This window comes from Microtus ochrogaster, chromosome 1, assembly GCF_000317375.1.
Source record: "Microtus ochrogaster isolate Prairie Vole_2 chromosome 1, MicOch1.0, whole genome shotgun sequence".
Classification (NCBI taxonomy): Eukaryota; Metazoa; Chordata; class Mammalia; order Rodentia; family Cricetidae; genus Microtus; species Microtus ochrogaster.
This window is the reverse complement of record NC_022009.1, coordinates 59,278,668-59,298,392: the sequence shown is the minus strand read 5'-3', so window position 1 is coordinate 59,298,392 and position 19,725 is coordinate 59,278,668. Positions and strand designations below refer to the sequence as shown.

The 19,725-nt window shown below is 45.0% G+C and overlaps 1 protein-coding gene across 4 annotated transcripts in view; it reads left to right on the top strand.

Moving 5' to 3' along the window:
* The window catches only part of Npas3 (neuronal PAS domain protein 3), an 817,920-nt gene that overhangs the window by 785,682 nt on the left and 12,513 nt on the right, over positions 1-19,725 (top strand). For all 4 annotated transcript variants that reach the window (XM_026781883.1, XM_013347258.2, XM_026781890.1 and 1 more), the window contains 2 exons: positions 5,610-5,803; positions 9,694-9,800. In XM_026781883.1, the coding sequence (XP_026637684.1) occupies positions 5,610-5,803; positions 9,694-9,800 (301 nt within the window). The remainder of the gene's footprint in view (positions 1-5,609; positions 5,804-9,693; positions 9,801-19,725) is intronic.

Genomic DNA, 19,725 nt, shown 5'->3' with positions numbered 1-19,725 from the left:
TACAAGAGGTATAGTCCAAGACTCCCCGTGGCTCAGTGGTGGACTCTGTCCATCTGCACAGGCTCTGGGTCCAATCTGATTCCTAACACAAAAACAAACACACAAACAAAAACTCTCCAGTAGATGCCTGAAACCTCAGTAGCCCCAAACCATTGTGTGCTGTGTTATTCCAATGCGAAAGCTGAATTTATACACCACATAAGAATCATAACTCATTATAAAATGGATAGGATAACTATACTCTATCATAAAAGTTAGATGAATGCTCTTGCCTCCTCTTGCCCCCACATTCTCCTGCTCTCTCAGTTTCTCATCTCCTGATCACAGATGAAGAGAGGATGGCTCCAACTGTTACAGAGCAAGGAAGCCTCTGCTTAGGGGGGAAAAAAACCAAAAACATACATTGCCTTAGGCTCCAGGTACTCAAAGGGACCAAAAAAAAAAAAATTGCCTTTGGCATTTTCCTCCTATCTGTGTTTTCTCCATTGATAATGTCATTGGGTTTCTTAGTTTTTAGCTGTCATCTCCAAGGGGAAAGAACCTTCCAGAACAATCAATACCTTCAATTGTCATGCCCATTAAGATACCCATCTCTTACTGTCCATCTCTTGGGCACCTTCTCCATATTCTCTGGCTGTTCAACACAGACTGATCCCAGGGATATAGTGTATGTCCTCACATCAGTCAAACATTCCTGCCTTCCCAATTGCCATTGTCATCACTGTGGTGTGTGACATAGGCTCAGAGTTATGCTGTGGTACACGGGAGACAGCTCAGCCAGCGAGAGCCTGCTGCACAAGCAGGGGATTCTGAACCTGGGTGCAGAGCAGTACAGCACAGGTGTGTAACCCCAGCTCCCAGCATGTAGAGACAGGGGGATCCCTGGAGGTACTGGCCAGCTACCCTCACTGGATGGTTGAGTTCCAAGTTCAGTGAAGGAAGATACTCAACATTGACCTCTGGTCTCCAAACATAACATACACATATCCAAATATGTGCCTGCATGCACACATGCTCTTACCCACCTCCACCTCCCCCACCCCGCCCCTGACACCTAAGTGTGGTGTGATGTTTGCCCAACTTCTACTGAAATTTGGGGTTCATCTCTGTCTCTCTAGTTGCCATGCCAACTGAAATGTCCCTGGAGCCCTGGGTTCTCCCCACAGGCCCCTTCTTTCTATGTTTTGTTGTTGGTCCCTTTATCTCACTGTTCCATGATTTTACCTATGTCAACAATATAATAAAGTCTTCCTATACTTTTAGTCAAAAGTTTTCATCCTGCCATTACAATCACAAAGAAATTTCCATCTTTTTCTTATGAACGAACTTGTTAGACCAGACATAAATTAATATACATTCCAACTCTCTTACCTCAGTGGCCTGGAAGACCTATGTGCAAACATTGATGCCAGTGCCCACTCCCTGAGATCCTTGTTTATTTGGCTTTGGGCACAGCTACGGAGACTTTCAGGGCCGTTCTCGTGATCCCAGTGTGTATGGAGGTAAAGGACCACTGGTGTAACCAGAGCATCTGCCAGATGTTCCATAGTTGTTAGCATCCTCTCTGACGCATCTCACAAATGCTGGCATCTCAGCCAGGCCCTGATGTGGGAGTCTTCTGTTTTAAGTTGATTTCATTGGTTAATAAAGAAACTGCCTTGGCCCTTGATAGGACAGAAAATTAGGTAGGCGGAGTAAAGAGAACAGAATGCTGGAAGTGAGGCAATCGCCATACCTCTCCTCTCTGGGTCACAGATGCGATGAAGCTCCGGCCCAAGATGGACGTAGGCTAGAATCTTCCCGGTAAGCCAAACCTCATGGTGCTACACAGATTACTAGATATGGGTTAAAGCAAGATATGAGAATTAGCCAGAAGAGACTAGAGCTAATGGGCCAGGCAGTGTTTAAATGAATACAGTTTGTGTGTTGTTATTTAGGGGCATATGCTAGCCAGGTGGCCAGGAGTTGGGTGGCAGGAACACAGCCTGCAGCTTCTACTACAAAGCCCTACCAATCAGAACCCGAGGGAGAGAGACCAGGAATCTATAGGTGAGGGTGTCATATAACCAGGATTGGGGGACACTGTCCCCATCAGCCACTGCATCATCTCTCCCTAATGAACGTACTGAAGGAATTACTTATGTTTTGACTTGCTCTGTCTGAACTCTTTGAATCCCTGTGGTCTGTTCTCTGGCGCCCAGCAAGATCACACACACCTTTCTTCAACCTCACTGAATGAATGAACGAATGAATAAATAAATAAATTAAATAAATAGGAGATCGAGGTCTTTGCCAAGGACAGCTGGCCTACTCCATCCGTAGATCCCACACCCAAGTTTTCAACCAATGAGAGAGGGAAAATGTGTGGGGTGAAGTCATCACATCTGCACTGAATATGTACAGATGTTTTCCTTGTCATTTTATACTATATAGTAAAAGTCATCTAGGTCTAACTTATCATATACAGGAGGATACTCACAGGATCTCTGCAAATACTTTATTATATAAAGAACTTGAAAAAGGGCCAAGCATGGATGCTTGCCCATAACTCTAACATTCATGAGACTGAGGCAGGAGGATAATGAGTTTGCGGTCAGCTGGACCCAACTTCAAAAGAGGGGGAGTTCTGAATTATATACAGACTTCAGTATTTTAGGGAGTCCAGGGAGTCCTAGAGCCAGTGCCTCAGATACAGAGGGACACATGCATTTCTTATCTTTATGGCAGTCTTTTTAATATTTTATTTAGTGACTGAGTTGTTTCAGTTCTCTTGACATCATTAAATATCAGAGCTAGGATTTGAACCCAGACCCTCTCTACAATTCTTGTTCTTTTACCTCTTAAACCTAAAGGCAGTAATGAAATTTAAAAAAAAAATAGCTCTCTCCATGTTTGTATGAATGCTATCAGACTCATTCTGAATCAGAGCATAACCAGTCACATGAGGTCAAAAGCATTATGAAATAGGTTTGGGAAGACATATTAGCTTAACCCTAAAATTTAATCATGGGACCCAAAAAAATTCCTTTCAATCCTGCCCCCTCTCTCTTTTCTCTTTCCTGCATAATTTGTGCAGCATCCCAGAACTTCTCAGCAATATGAGCTTCGGGTTCTAAGGAAAATGGTCCTGAAGATTCATCGTCGACTTTACTTAGGAAGCAGCAAGCTGCCATCTGGCATATAAGTCTAATGTTTCATTCAGTAAGAGTATTGACATTAAAAAAAAAAACAATCGGGCACAATGGTGCTCAACTGACCACTCTCACGAGACCCAGAATCCTAGGCTCCAGGCAACTCACTGTTTCTAAGCCGAGTGACTGGGCAGGTAATGGATTTCCCAGACTTTCACCAAAGAACAGGAAAAGTCATGTTTTTATCCAGATGTGAAATGTTATAATCTATCTAAAACTAAGGTATTTGGCCAACACTAAAGAGCTATTTGGTCCTTATTGCTTGATGTTAAACATCAGAGACTCCTTTACCAATTATACAGCATCTATGCCGACTCCCTCCTGTATTTTCAGAATTCCACTGTGGAATAGTCACTGTTAGTTCCATTTCCTGGGGAAGGGTGAGGAGGAGACACAGAGAGGCTGAGTGACTTGCCTCGGGTAGGAGAATCAGGTAACTGCTAGTCTGGACCCAGCTGGACCCTGCTTTGTCTGTCCTCCAATAGGGCAATAGGGCGATGACCACAGTCAAGCTTGGAGCTCAGGGACAGGCAAAGGCAATGCAGGAGCACTTCCTCATCTGCCTTCCCTAAATGCACTCCAGCCCTGATGCCCTGAAATTACTTTGGAATAGAATATCAAGCGGGGATTATTTGGCATATCATCTCTGGGTGTGTTTTTCTGGGCATTTATAGATCTCCGTTTCTGTGAGGCTGAGTTTTCCTGATAAAACAAGACAGATCATGATAAATGAGCATCTATGTAAGCCTAGCTGGGAGGAGGACGGGGTTGCAACACCCCTCCTGTGAAGTTAATCCTGTTTCTTTTAGCTATTTCTTTATTAGTTAATGAGGTCTTGCAAAAAATAAATAAATAAAATAAAAAATGTGTGTCTCTGATGGTGTTTTACCACCCTTGCCTCCAGGAACGGTTTCAAATATTCATAAAGTGGCTCATCTGACCAAAGCTTAAAGCAAAGGTGCATTAAGTATGAATTTACTCAACTTCAAATGTGGGTGGTCGAAAAGCCGCTGCTGAAATAACCTAAATAATCCTCCTGGCTGGTGTCTCCCGCTCCTGGGCTCTGGGCGCTCATGTGAAGGGTGACAGAGAGAGGCATTATTTACAACAGCCAGGACTCTGAAGGGCAGCCCCGGAAGCTTTGATCCCGCTTCCTGACTGACAGGAGTGTGCATTGCTTTTGGAAAACAGAATAACTTAAGAGAAGCAAAAAAAAAAAAAAAAAAAATGGAAAAGGAATTGCTGGCTGAGCCCCTGGGAAGGAGAGCAGACTCCAGATGGTCATGTATTGTTCCGGAGGGGCAAGGCAAAGCAAGGAGAGGGGAATCTACAACCCACTTTGCTTCCTCACGGTGAGGGAGCAAACGTGGAATCTTGAGGAGTGGTGTGGCACTCCGTGATAGATTTGGAGAGCAAAGCAGACGTGGAAACTCAGCCACTAAACAGGGCGCCTTGTGGAGCGATGCCCAGGAGTCTCTTGTTTGGCCTTGTTTTGGATGATCCCACTCACAACAGGGGCCTCAGAATGCTGCAAGAGTTGACACACGTGTGTGCTCGTGCGTCCCCAAGCCACAACACACACACCCCATTTCTATCTACCTTCTCAGAGTACAGCATAGAAACCCGTCATGGTCTTCACCCATTATGGCTTTGTCTAATGCAGCATTCCTAAAGCTGCCCCTATGGGTCTCCTCTGCCCATTCTGGGTGGTGTGTACACTTCGGCTCATAAACCAAACGATTCCACCAATACTCCTCCGGGAGTTCCTAGGCAAGTACATCCGAGATGCCACAAATACGGTGTGCATCTTCCTGACTCTGCTGAATGTGAACTCACAGAATATATCACGGGCCAGCCTCCCCCAATACCCACCCAGTTGCAAAACTCCTGGTCACCTGGTATTGCCCATTGAGAGATGTCTGTCACCAAAAGAATCCATTTATACCTTTGTCCTCAGTCTGACTCTTGTAAAACTCACTGAATTTTCTGAATGAAGGAAATCCATGAGTCACGAATTCCAAAAAGCAGATGGGCATGCAATCTCTCTCACCCCGAAATCAGAGAGAGAAGGACATCTTTTACTAACAAGGGCTAATAATTCAAACACTTCCTTCTGCAGCTAGCTCAGTGCTCAGCATTTTAGGCCTATGATGTGAAGATGAATTTCCTATAAATATGTTGGGGGAGGGGCCCTTAAAATAACAGCACAGCACTCTAACGATGCTATCTGGAAAAGGCAAGGAGTATGTATTTATGCTTCACCATGAGCATATCGAGGCCATGCTGACAGCCGCTATGCTATAGAAGGTACAACCTTGCATTGGTTTTTCTGATGAGACTTTTCCTTCTTTGGGAGAAAGAAGCTGTACTTCTGGGATGTACGTCTGACTGGTGTCCTGTACTTCATTTATTTTCCAGGTGATTCACATAACAGGCCGGCTTCGCCTCAGAGTGTCGTTGTCCCATGGGAGGACAGTGCCCAGCCAAATCATGGGTCTCGTGGTGGTGGCTCACGCCTTGCCTCCCCCTACAATCAATGAAGTCAGGATTGACTGCCATATGTTCGTCACTCGAGTAAACATGGACCTCAATATCATTTACTGTGAAAATAGGTACTTTGGTTTCTTTTTCATCTGAAATGAATGGTTTCAATTCATCCCATTGCATACTTTCCATTGGTGAAGGTTTGCTTTTGGCTGCCTGGAAGATTTTTTACTTTCCCAGGGAGGCACATTAAACCCTGATCTTGTTTTTAATGGTTGCTTGGACTGACACCAAACATGCTTTTTATTTAAAGTTTACATTGCTTCCCTGACTTCCATTTGGGACAACAATTGAATGAATTGGGATACCCAGGCATCCATCCGCTAGAAAGAAGGCCCGTTTTGGCCGAGGACCTAAGTAGAGAACAGGGCTGAGATGCTATTGGCAGAATGATGCAGTAAAAGGCATCTCCTATGCCTCTGGGTGACCTGCCTCCCACTAATTCAAGGGCCCTGCATCTGACGGGCAGTATCCTCCCAGACACAGCATAGGACAGATGAGAATCCAAGGCCCCCTGAGGAAATCTGCCGGAAAAGGAATTGGCAACAGTATTAAATAAAACTTTGTCATGCGACGATTTCTCTTTTATCAATTAAAAAAAAAAGATGATTCATCCTAGAAATGAGTTGGCAGTTCTTCCCCAAGACTGAGCTTCTACAAAAAGGACTTTTTAGCTTTTTGTTTGAAAGTTCACTTTTTCCATTAAGCACAAAGCAGGGGACAGTGATGGGAGAAGGTGCACCTTACTGCCCTTTCACCTAGAAGTCACCAGCCCATCTGACGAACGTGAGGAGAGAATAGGGAAGCAGAGAGAGGGGAGGATGTGGGGGCTACCTGTGCATCAGTCTTGGGAAAGCAGCATGGCAAAACTGCCCGTCCCCTGGTTCTGCCCGGAGACCCACCAAAGGAGCTGAGGGAAGAAGCTGAGGGGCCATAGACTGATGTCAGGTTTGGAGCAATGTACGTCCCCTGAGCCCTGGGAATGCCTTCAGAGGGGAAACAGGAGAGCAGAATGGTCAAGTGGCTTGGGTAATTGACCTCCCCAGACACTAGCTAAGAGGAAGGTCAGAAGTGCCTGCGTCTACCCAGTCCACTGGGAAGGGCTACTAAAGCCACAAGCTGAGATCACTTCAGGAATGGTCTATTTCCAGCCATAGGAAAGAATTTCCCTGAGCTCTGAGGCTCAATGGTGCAGACAGTGTCGCGATTCTGTCACTGTTTTTGCAATAAGTAATTCTAACCATGCTCCAGGTCTGCTGGCACTCACAAAATCTTCACTGTGATTGTCCACTTGGGTGTGCCACGGGTATTCTAGAGGGGACATGGGGTGTCAGGAAAGACAAGTTAGCCAGACGGAAGGATTAGCAGGAGTGGGCGTCTGCTAACAGTGGCCACTGATTTTAATGAATATCTGTCTGTGCCTGCTGGCCCACGCATCTGCTAGTCACCCTGCAGCCCCGTTTCTGCCTGCTCTCCGAGGTAAGTACCATCACTGCTCCTGTCAGCCTGGCCAGCTTGTTTTTGGAGAGGGAAGATTCACAAGCCCCTGACTTAACCACATGCCGTGAGGGCTCCCATTGTCTTGTTTTCCTTCAGTGGCAGAGTGAATGGTAAGGACCCATTCCAAATAACCTCTGAGGGGAACTCCATATATACACCCAGTGGAGTTTTTACAAAGCCATTAGTTTCTAAGTTAAGATGTGAGAGAGTGGAAGAGACCAAAGAAAGAGAGATGGGTTGCCAGAAGATGGACACACCTCAGAACCCTCCAAAAACCTGCCTCCTCTCACCTGCCAAATTTCCAACAGCTGTCCTATCCCAGAATGTCACTAGTTTTCATTGCTGTGATCAGGTGACTAATTTTCTAACCAGCTTTCAATATCCCAGTCTAGCAATTGCAGTTATTTTCTGTGACCTGCTCTTAGCTTTTTCCTTAAAAAAAAAACAAAAAAACTCCATTAACCAAAACAATGCATAATTCTTCCCCAAATGAAGATGACAGCAATTCTGAAAAAGTCCTTTATTGAGGGGAAATTGCATATTTGCCTTACAGAAAAGCTGCCAAACTCTGGGCCTTGCTAATCCCATTCATTCATGACTCTCCCCACCAAGTCCTGAAGTTATTTACAGGTGAGAGAACAAGGACAGGGGAAGGATAGTTCTGCTTCCGGCCTGCTGAGCTCCCGGCCTGCTGAGCTTCCGGCCTGCTGAGCTCCTGGCCTGTCACTCCCAGGTGTTTACTAAGAACTCCTCTATTCCCAGCATTCACTGCAACAGACTCTAGTCCATCTTTAGGACTCGATCCTGATTTTTGGAAGGTGTTCATCCAAATCAAGAGTTAACCAAACAATGGCCTGGCTTTTTCCAAGGGTTTATTATTTAATTAGGAAATTGTTAACTAGATGCTAAACTTGCTCCTTGGCGATTCTTGTGTCCTTAGGATGGCCCAGGACAAAGCTAACATCTAATGCTTTCAGAAGCTGGCAAATGTCACAGACACCAAGAATGTCTTTTAGTGACATTCTGCTTCCCTTTTGTTGCAGAAAGGCATGTTAACTGTCCCTGGGAAGCAAGCTCACAAACAAAGCAACCAATCATCTTTTCATCCCCCAAGGAATCTTCTCTTCCTACGAATTCTAGTTTGGTCAGAAAGGTCATTTCAATCACTGGACATTGAGAAATCTACTCACTACACAGAGTAGTACATTTTAATGACACCCCAAAGCATTTATTTATTTATTTACTTATTTATTTTTATTTTGTTTTTTGTTTGTTTTCAAGAAAGGTCTCACTATTTAGCCAACTATTTAGGCTGTACTGGGACTCACTGTGTAGACCAGGCTAGATCCAAACTCACAAAGATCCTCCTGCCTCTGCTGGAAGGTTTACAGGCATGTGCCACCATGTCCAGGTAACTGCGTGGCATTTTTGTTCCTTCTTAGTTCCCTATGCTGTGGGTCAGGCATAGTTTCTCAGGACTAATCTCGTGCCTCTTAAAGGTGATATTTCCAAATATTTGCTCTACATGTGAATAGATTCCATGTCATAAGTAATTTTAAAAGGACTATAAAAATTAAGTTAAACAAAATTTTTTTACCAACCAAAATGAATGATACAGCAGGTAATAGGCATTTTATACATGCCTATATAAAAAAGGCAGCGCCCCTTACATGCTTTCTAGTGTAGGTTCTGTTTTCCTTTGCCCTGCCTGAAGACAGCGGGCAGGCACGCGCGCGTGCACGCACGCGCACACACACACACACACACACACACACACACACACACACCACACACACACACACAGTCAAGTGCAGGCCCAGAAGAAGCTGCTGGAATGGTTTAAAAGTGTCTGTGTAGCATCTACCACAAAGCACCAGTTAAAAGAGCCAGGAGTGAAAGCCGAGCTCCCAAATGACTGAGACTAAAAAAGATAATACCCCCAGGCATCTGTATGTCTCGGCATTTAAATTATATCCCTTGAAATGCCAATTTGGACTTTGTGCCAAGAAGCAGTTGAATCCCTTTTTCATGGAAATACCCAACAGTAGACCAATCTGCTTAAATGAAAGGTGTCTCTAATCATTCGGTATAAACATAACATGTTTTTATTTTATTATGTAACCTTGAATTATCTTGGCTTGTAATGAGGATCCGGCATTGTTACAGTTCCTCAATAATTTCATGGAATTACATTGCCTGAATGTGCATTCTGATGCCAAGGAAAAACCTACCTAATTACTTAAATGCAATTGCTTGATCTAGCACATATCCAAATTTTGAAAAATGTTGTTATCTGCCACCGAGATAATCTTCTCTGCTGAGAGCATTTGCTCCTAGTGCCTCATCCTCAAAGGTACTTGGCATGATGAAAATGTGGCTAGCTCAGCCTCGTGCACTATTTGACAGTTTCTCTAGCTTCCAGCTTTCTGGGTTCCAATCTGGGTTGTTCTTTTCGCAGGATCAGTGATTACATGGACCTGACCCCTGTAGACATCGTAGGGAAACGATGTTACCACTTCATCCATGCCGAGGATGTAGAAGGCATCAGGCACAGTCACCTGGACTGTAAGTACCCCTCTGAGGGGATGTAGCCTAGGTACATGTCGTCTGTCTGTCTGTCTCTCTGACATCGTGGGGCTCGGTGCTGACCTGCCCCTTCATGTCTCCTGTCTATATCTGAAATGACTGTCACCCCATGGGAGAAAGTAAGATATCTATAATTGCAAGTGGCATTGGTCTTATATTGAAACTGGGCCTTGGGCGCAGGGAATTCTGCCATCTCTTGGCATCCCTCTAGAATTGTGTGGTCTCCGTGCTGTCTCTCACAGGAAGTAGAGAGAAAGAACCTCCGTCTTAAACGCCTCCTTGACCCCTTCATTTTCTAGACAGCAATTTCCACTTTGAAATTTGTGGTTTCGGTTTCAAACCAGACACAGTCGAAGACAAGTTCAAATAGGCCAGAGCCTCGTAAAAATGCCTACTTGCCTAAGCTGCGAAAACTGGGTAAGGGCAGAGTCCAGCAGGGCAGGGACAGAACGCAAGACCACAGCACCTGTCAAGAGCAGTGTCTTTCACGAAAGAGGCTCACACGGAGGAGCCTTGACTTCTGATTTCCACTCCTGGGAGTAAGAAACTGGTGTTTGCTCTTTGAGTCTTGCTCTGGGCTCCTCACCTCAGACTGAACTCACAGGGACCTTCTATAATAAGAGAGTCAAGAGCAGCCACACTCTGGTGGAGTCTAAGCAACAGCTCACATACGGACTCGGCATGCGGGTTTCTCTCAGAGTACGCCAGCCTGTTTCTGCAGAAGAGGTTCAGGAAGCTGGGAACTAGTGGAAGTTCCCTCCTCCAAGCTTAGGCAAGTAGGCATTTTTACGAGGCTCTGGCCTATTTGAACTTGTCTTCGACTGTTCTACATACTTCCTGAAAGACCAGCTCTGTCAGCTACACTCCTGGAAGGTTCTACACAGTTCAGAAGCCCAATTTTCAGTATATGCAACGTACTACCCATGACGTAATCCAGTTCAAGATGGAGGCTTTTTGTCACCAAGACCAGCATGGGAGTCTTTGCCCCTTCCTGTCACAGCTGAGGAGAGCTACTCCCCAGATATCCAGCCTTCTGCAATCAGTTCTTCACTTTCAGCTCAGCGGTTCAGAGTCCGACAGAGACTCAGCTAGCCCAAGCAAGTCTCTACATGGTCAACACCATGGTACTATGTTTTGAACTCTACATTAGCAAAACTGGCATAAGACCGAAGTCAGTGTCAGATCCTGGGCCTCTGGGCCCACAGCCTGACCATGGCTGCTCTCTAGCCCAGTCTTCTCCCGTCGCTAGGCACGTGCCTTGATATTGCTCACCAGGGAGTCAGGAAACACACTTGTGGCTAAGAACAAATGGGTTCTTATGTATCACAGAAGCAGATGGCTCTTCAATTAATTGGGGGGAGAAAATGATGCTCTATTCCTGAACAGAAACATCAGGTTCTGTGTTGCTGGGGACTCAGGAAAAATTTAGAAACTACAGGTCTCTGAAGAGACCAGCGAGTGTATTTCTGGAACACCACAGGCCAGGCGTACAGACTTTTTAAAAAATGAAGATACTGTTTTTAAGACAATGACACCCCCCCATTTTAGGGGAGGGCTGAAGCAGGGGGTTCTTTCTCATTTGAGAGCCTTAATTAAGGTCTAAATTCCAAAACCTGCTGCTGATTTGAAAAGAACTTTGTCATCCGTGGGCTTTATTTTGACAACGCCATGTTGTTTCTCTCAGAATTGATACACAGCTTGAAGGAAGACAGTTCCTGGGGAATGCAAGGCCATGCAGCTCATGCCTTCCCAAAAGTCTCCAGCAAATACGCTTCCTGGCATCCTTTCCCATCCACTCTTGTCTTGTTTCAGTAGCCAGAGCCATTTAAAAGTGCTGGGAAATAAACTGCTCCGCCATCCACCACTATGCAGCTCTAATTTCTCTGCTATCTTGCGAGCTAATAAACAGAGAAGGTATGCTCTCAAAATCTGTGATTTTTTTTTCATTACTTGATATTGACTTACTGGCTATTGCTTTATGATTTAGCCTCCTAACAATGATTGAGTTCATACTTTTAACGCGCACACACGACTTCTCATCTTGAGTTCTTCTAATAACCTTAAATACATGAAAAACAAATAGAAGGAGCCGATAATTCTGCACAGTAAAATACACTTCACATACTTAGCTGCCATGCTGTGGAGTAACCCCACAATGTCAAGTAGCGCACAATTAGTCAAACTGTAGGGGGAGGAAAAGGAGTGTTTTGATCCTGCAGAATTTTGATCCTAATCAGATTGAAATTCCAATGTTCTTGCAGCGCTTAATATCTTCAATCACACACACACACACACACACACACACACACACACACACAATCAAGCTGACTTCAATGTCAGGTTTTGCATTCTGTGACTGAAATAAGATCCTGGAATATACAAATGCATCTCGCTTGGTACAATAAACATTAACATCATTATAAAGTAAGATTGAGTTTAAAATTGTGTGATGGAATGTCTGATGTTTACCTAATCCTCAGACCAAAGCCGGCCCAGTAACAAAATGACAGAGCATGTAATAAGCCTGGGTTGTGTAAACACTGGAGGGAAAGGCAAGGAGCCAGCACAGCCTCTTGCTTGTCCAAAGCCCTAGGCTATTACTGAAGGAGGCCTCAACTGTGCCTTCCTGGCAGGAGAAGGTCACAGTGACATAGAATCAGTTCAAGAATAAGATAGAATTCTAAAACAAAGAGATGGTTAAAAAATAAACCACATTAACTATTTAGCTTTTCTTCCTAGAGCTATTGGCACAATTCCTGGTCTGTCTGTGGAAGGCGGGTTTTGACATCTGATCATACTTCAGATAGTCTGATATCTGTCTTATACTCTGAGTCATAACTGAAGCTTAAGGAAAAGGGGGCTCAGCTGTCTTTGAGGACTAGAAATCCTATCTTTATCGTTGGCATCTTTCCTCAGCATCGGTATCTATAAATCCATGAATGAACTTGTCGCTAGATTCAGAACAGTGAAGAGAAATCTCGGCTGCACCAGGATAAGATGACTCGGAAAAGGAGCCTAGAATACGGGGCCACCTGCTTCCCACTGGGCAAGTTCAAGGTGCCTGGTGTGCGCTAGACAGATCTCCACAAACAGAGGCACAGTGTTAGCGGGGTCTGGTGGCTCCTATCTGTAATCCCTGCCAAGAGGCTGAGGCACCAGGATTACCAGGAGTTGACGTTTAGTTTACCTAGTGACCGCGGCTCTGAAGTCAAGGGAGTCCCAAGTCTGTTTATTTCCCACCATGACAAAAGACCTCTGTGCCTTCTCTTCATTAAGCCCAGTTTCATTGGTTCTTCAGGTCAAATGGACTAAATCAGCATTTCAAGGTTTGAATTTTAAACTGCACGTGGCAGTGATTATTTGGGGACCTTTCTCTCTGCGCTGCCCTCTAGTCTCCCATTGCTCAGGAGACAGTGACCTAGAGATGACCATTTGTGCCCCCTAGATCACAAGTTCCAGCCACCTAGAGCATCTGGGTCACCCTTGAATTATGAGATGTTTCAGCACAAAACACTCCTTCTGCCTGCGACCTAAAACAGAGGCTTCTAAGCCCAATGCAGGCATGGGATTTGTGTGGATTTTATTCCCATGTATGTAATAAAGCCTTTGCCTACAGTTTGGGCTGTTTGTCTCAATTTACCCCCCATCGGCTTTGTCCTGGGTCGAATCAACAACCCTCTCAGCCTCAGAAAGGGGGCGTGTCTTTCTCCACCTGTGACATTGTTGTTCCACCAACAAGACTCAAGACTCTGCAGTAGGATTCAGAGAAACATGAACTGTAGATAAGGTAGCAGCTTCGCCTCCCCTAGTACCTTACCGAGGATGAAAAAGAAACTCTGGAAGTCTTTTCAGAGAAACAAAAGGGCTGCCCCTTGGCCTACAGGACCAAGTAGAGAGACAAAGCTTGGTTGACCCAATATACTTGAGGGTGTGTGTTTAAAAAAAAAATACACGGTAGCCAAAGTGTTTGCTTCTTGATACATTTTTTAGCAAAATGAACATACAACTACCTGGCATAATGCATTCCATGCTGCTCTGCATCAATAACCCCTCCACTTCCCTCCTGAAGGCATCCCGTCGCCAAATGCAAGCAGACTGCTTAATGCAGGACTAATTAGTATATCCCCTTCCAGTCTGCAGGCCCTCCATTGTAATTCCTTCCCAGCTCATTTTTTTCTACAACTGAGCATCAATCAAAGTAAGTGCCCTGCTTGCCTAGGCAACACAAGATGTCCTCCATGCATTTGTCATCTGCCACACAAACAAAGGGGGGATTTAATTGTTGATTTGGATATGCAGCCATGGCTCACACGCAAGGAAGCTGCAAGTCAGGGAAGGAAGGGAGGGAGGGAGGGAGGGAGGGAGGGAGGGAGGGAGGAAGGAAGGAAGGAAGGAAGGAAGGAAGGAAGGAAGGAAGGAAGGAAGGAAGGAAGGTTAGTTTGGGTGAGCCAATACAGACAGCACCAGGGGCTTTCTGCAGTTTTCTCACCTCAGCGCTTCTCCTGGGCTGACATCTTTAGGGATTTTGCTACAACCTGGCCTTTGCCTGGACTTTTTTCCAAAGCAGAAGAATCTTTTCCTCTTCTCTCTTACACATATGAAAATTCCCATGGAAGGAAACCCATTGAATAGCTGCTGCAGGGGCTGCCCTTCTTCCGGGAGCCATGCCAGCCTCCACCGCAGCCTGTCTGTTAGCTGCAGAGACTTGTCACGGCAGCAGGAGAAATCCAGATTTCTAGGCAGGAACAACTTAGTATTTTGAATCTTTCTTTTGGGAGCCATGCTGATACGGCTTTGCAAGCCCATGTCAGGCCAACACAGGGAACAGGAGCAGCAAGTCGGCCTGCCAAGCTGCCTAGTGGCTGTCCACTTATCACCCCGTCCAGGAGCAGGGTGGACATGCGTGAGGAGCTTGTAGACATACAAGACTTCAGGCCCATGCCAGACTTACTGCATCAGAATCCAGGGTTTGTTGTATCCGATCACTTGTCAACTCCCCTCACACTGCGGATCAAACTGACCATGCTGGTGTCAATCAGCGGTCAGTGACTGGTAAGTCCAAACCAGCTGCGCACCTGACGTTCGCTTTTCTCTAGCTCTGGACTGGTTTTGTTGGTGATAGCAGAGGGACAGGGTGATCCTGGCAGTACCCCAGTCCGTGTTCTAATGAAATGACTCCATAGTTATTTGGTGAACTTGACTTTTAAAAAATGATATGAATTGGGACTGGAGAGACAACTCCATGGCTAAAAGCACTTGCTACTCTTGTGGAGGACCTGGGTTTGGTTCCCAGCACCCACATGGTGGCTCACAACCATCTGTAACTCTAGTTTCCAGGTCTCCAATGCCCTCTTCTGACCTTGGCAGGCATCTCATGCTTGCAGTGCACATACTAGCACACAGGCAAAGTATTTGCACTGTGTTAAACATAAGGATACCCAGCTTAGGAAGGAAAAGGAAATCTTGGGTGTTTCTCCCAGGGTACTATTTTCCTATGAATACTTAATTCCGTTGGGGCATTTTCCCTGCTCCCCTTCGTGTAGCGTTCCTGACTCCTTACCACATACACCACCTTGTGGTATTACTAGGAGGGTTCAAAATAAGGGGTTCAAAGTGGGGAAGACAGCATGAGATGGCTAACTCTGAATAAGTAACAAAAAAGCTATTAAATGCATGAAGAAAATATAGAGATGGCAGAGGTAGGAGCATCCAAAGGAAGATGGAGAAGCAGCCCCAGGGGAGGCACACAGGGCACACATCCCCTAGACCTAGAAAGATGATGGTGGAAGCCACAATGGCAGGAGAAACAGGGGTACCAAAGACATTTCAGGAGGAAACAACTATAGGGAGGCATGGGGTACAAAATCTCTCCCTGGAAAGTGAACTACAACTTTGATTTGACTGATCAATTCAATTCTCCAGTGGATTCCTGGCCTTTATTATTGCTCAAATAGCCGCTTCTGTTTTTTTTTTTAATTCAACAACAACAAAAATAACCCATTACTCCTATAAGACATGATTCAGAAAAAAAATCAATAAATCATCCATTCCACCTAAGTCAACCCCATCACTTTTTTATCCTATGACCTATTCTTGATCTTGTATGAGTAATCTTTCTATTTTCCTTAAAACAATAGCCTGCTTATTGGGAAAGGTCCTTTAAAATGTGTTTAGGTCCAGCTGAACAACATGGAATTTAATCCGTGTGTGTGGCTGGCATCCAACAGTTTGTCTACAATTGTGGGGTTAACTAACCCCTCCCAATCAGTGCCCACATTCTGTCTGGCTTCATGGAGTTTTGGGGAGGGGCATTGCCAACTACAACATACCTCATTGCATGTGATAGAAACATAAGCGAAATGACAAACTTCCTTTGTAACCATCTGAATTATGTCCTCATGAATCAAGTAAGTAGCTCCCACTCCCATCAGGCAAGTACTTCAGGAAATGGTTCATCACTGGTGTGTTCATTTTGAGTAGCCAGGCATTCCCAGAGCCTCCCACCCGGTGAGAGAAGCACACCTGTGTCTCCTTGTCCTCCTACCATCATGCCCCACCTAAGCCACACACTGGCCAAGGATGGAATCACTATTTGTGGTTTAGACAGGCTTCTCATCCTATTTGTGGTTAATGGCTTATTATCCCCTCCCCCAATACTTTGGAGTAGGCCAGAAAGACATAAAACAAAGTGCTGCTATCCAGAAGGGAGGGGCAGGGTCCGTTCAGTGGACAACTGACCGCGATGTGGGGGAATGTTTCCATGAGAAAGTATCAGATAAATGAAATATGGTTGATCTGCAATGCAGAACATCTGTGCCCCACAGCCCTAAGCTTCTTTATAAAGACGGCTCCAATTCAACAAAATGACTGCGTCCAAAAATGCAGGGTCCACTGAGGTTAGATTGGTCCTTGTCATCCCCTCTGCCCCTTTTTACCTTGAGTCTCTAAGCCTCTAATACTTCTAAGGGGGGGGGGACCTGACCCAGCCTATGTCACTTTAGCAGACGTGCCATGCCATTTCCCATGTAGTTATCACCATTATACCCTGATGGAGAAAGCGAGATGCCTCGCTCCCTTAGAGACAGCTGGAGAAAACTTTTCAACCATCTTCACACTGGTGACTCCTCCACGAGGTCAGTTGCCAGTGTTAGGGGCGGGGATTAACGAGCACTAATTGACAGACAGCACTGCCCATCAGTGGGCAGGCCTGTGGACAGACTTTGTTCACCATAATCTCCTACCACCTAACACACAGCAAAGCACTCCCCCAAAAAAAGCCTTCCTGGGTGCCTGGAGAGATCTACCATTTCCCTCATTCATAGCCAGAATCCTTTCTTGATGCCATGCTGAAGAGGTCGCTGCTTCTCCTTAGACAGCGAAAGGTATGGAGGCCGGAATACAAAGCCATCCTTCACTGTTGTAGGTTGAATGAGTAGCACTGAAACTCCCTGGTTGGACCAAAAACAGCTTGAGAAAACTCTGAGAGTTGGTGCAGTGGTTAATAACACTTGTTGCTTTTCCAGGGGGGCAGAGTTCAACTCCCAGCACCCACCTGATGGATCATAACCAGCTGTCTGTAACTCCAATCCCAGGTGATCCATGGACACCAGACATACGTGTGGTGCACACACATACACGCAGGTAGAAATCCTGCACACATAAAAATTTCAGAATAAACTCTAAGATCTCAGCAGTCACTCCTACCATCATTCCTTTGACTCGCTCTGTCTGAGAACACCACATTGATGTCAACAGTATTTAAAAACCTTGGCCTCCAATACAGTACATCATCATTGAAGAGGATGGGAAACTTATTTTTTAAACTGCACAAATTGACCTGTCCTAAATTGATGCAAAGTTTTCTGCATGATTCAATATTAGCAGTTAATAAAGATCTATCAATTGGCAGGGCGAGAGGACAACACCTCTTCTGGGGTTTAAACCACAGCTAGCGGCTCAGGCAGGGCCTGTCGTTCGTGTGTTAGAGGGGATCCATATCTGATGTGTAGTCATTTCATAGGACAGCCACAGGTCCTTGTCTCTAAGCTTGGCACTCCCATCAAATATCAAACCATTACCAAATATTGCTCAGCACACAGATTTACAAAAGGAAAAGAGGGGAGGAACAAAAAAAAAAAAAAATTTGTGGATGCTTGCCATCTAAGACATAGCTAGTTCACTAATTGCAAAATCCATAGGAAAAGTGTGTCTGGCATCAAAGCCTCAGGTAATGCTCTGAGAAATTCTAATAAAAAAAAAACTGTCTCCATCGCAAGTAAATAAAACTCTTAACACAGTCACCAGCTACTGTGCTGTGAGTCCCGTGGATTTTAACAATGACCTTCCTGTAAGCATCAAGGACTTTCACTTTTTAGATAAAGAAATTGGTTCTTGTTTTAAGCCTGCATAGGGTTCATTCTCCAGTAGCTTACAGTTCTCAAAAGCAGAGGAAAAAGTCATCCAGATTTTTTTTTTTTCAAAAAGTCTGTTTCCAGAATGAAGTTCCCTGTCAGCCTGCCTTGGGCCTTGGGTGAAGAAGCAGAGATTAAAGAGTCAGTATTCTTTTTCATGTTTCATCTGCCAGTTTTGTGAATGTAGAGAAAAAACCAGTGGCTGCAGCTAAGCACCCAACTGTGGTATTAAGTAGAAAGCATGATGTTAGCACATGCCCTCTTACTTAAACACATATTCATTCTCTCTCTCTCTCTCTCTCTCTCTCTCTCTCTCTCTCAAATCATCCTTGAGTTCTGCGCAAAGGGCGCCTGATCTCTGCTACACAGCTATTGAGGAGGGTAGCTCAGTGAGGGGGTAAGGTCCCGCAGTTGCAGGCATCCCCCTGTTGCCTGGATGACAATGAAGCTCTTTGTTCAGCTGTGTGAATGTGAAGTGCTGCGGTCTCTCAGATGAGCTCAGAGTTTCCTAGTTATTCTATACTTACCTGAAAGCACCAAGTATTGGAGCTTTTGAATGCATATGCAGACTGCTAAGTGTCCTTTTGTGAGGCACTGTGCTAAACAAGGGCTCCATCAGACCCCACCACCGCTCCCTTCTACCTCGCTATTTGGACTCCAGTGCTCTCGCTCTCTCCCTCTCCTCTTCATATTTCTGGAGGCACATTTGCACTGATTTCTTTGAATTTACTGATAGAATAATTGTATCCCTGCCACAGACACTGGCATCATGTCATTGTCTATGTCTGGGACAAGTTTTCCCGAAGAAAAACTTAAATCCTTCTGTTGGGAACCATGTGCTGGGACACAGATGTACCCCACACCAACAATGTTTGTTTGTAAGAAAACGGCTATTATTGACAAACATAACTTTCTTGTATGCCAGCCTGTGGTCCTGAGTCAAGAGATCAAGTGTCATTTTAAAAAGACATTCAATAAATATCATCCCATCGAGGTATTTGTTATCAAAGGTCACATGTTTAAAAATGCAAGCACTTCAGAGTTTGCTTTAGAGTATGTTTGCTACCCGTTTTCCAGTTAGGCATAGGGTAGTGTTTTTGACAAAAAGTCAAACAAACCTTCAGTGTGGTTCCTTAATTGCTAGGTGGGCAGGCCTCAACCAGGAGGACCCAGACTGTTCCCACTGGGTTCTTCACCCAAGTGCAGGCTCAGCTGTCTCAAGACACAGTTTGTAACCCTAAGGAGCTTCTGTGTGGAAGGAAGGTGGGGAGGCGGGCAACGTTCCTATAGAACAGAGGCCACTGGAGCCAGCATAGACCAGGAGTAATAAAGAAAAAAAGTGCCTGGACCATTCTGAGAAAACCTAGGCAAACCTATTTCTCCTCCCTGTATCTTCATAGACACTATGTAGAAAGAAAGAAAGAAAGAAAGAAAGAAAGAAAGAAAGAAAGAAAGAAAGAAAGAAAGAAAGAAAGAGAGAGAGGGAGGGAGGG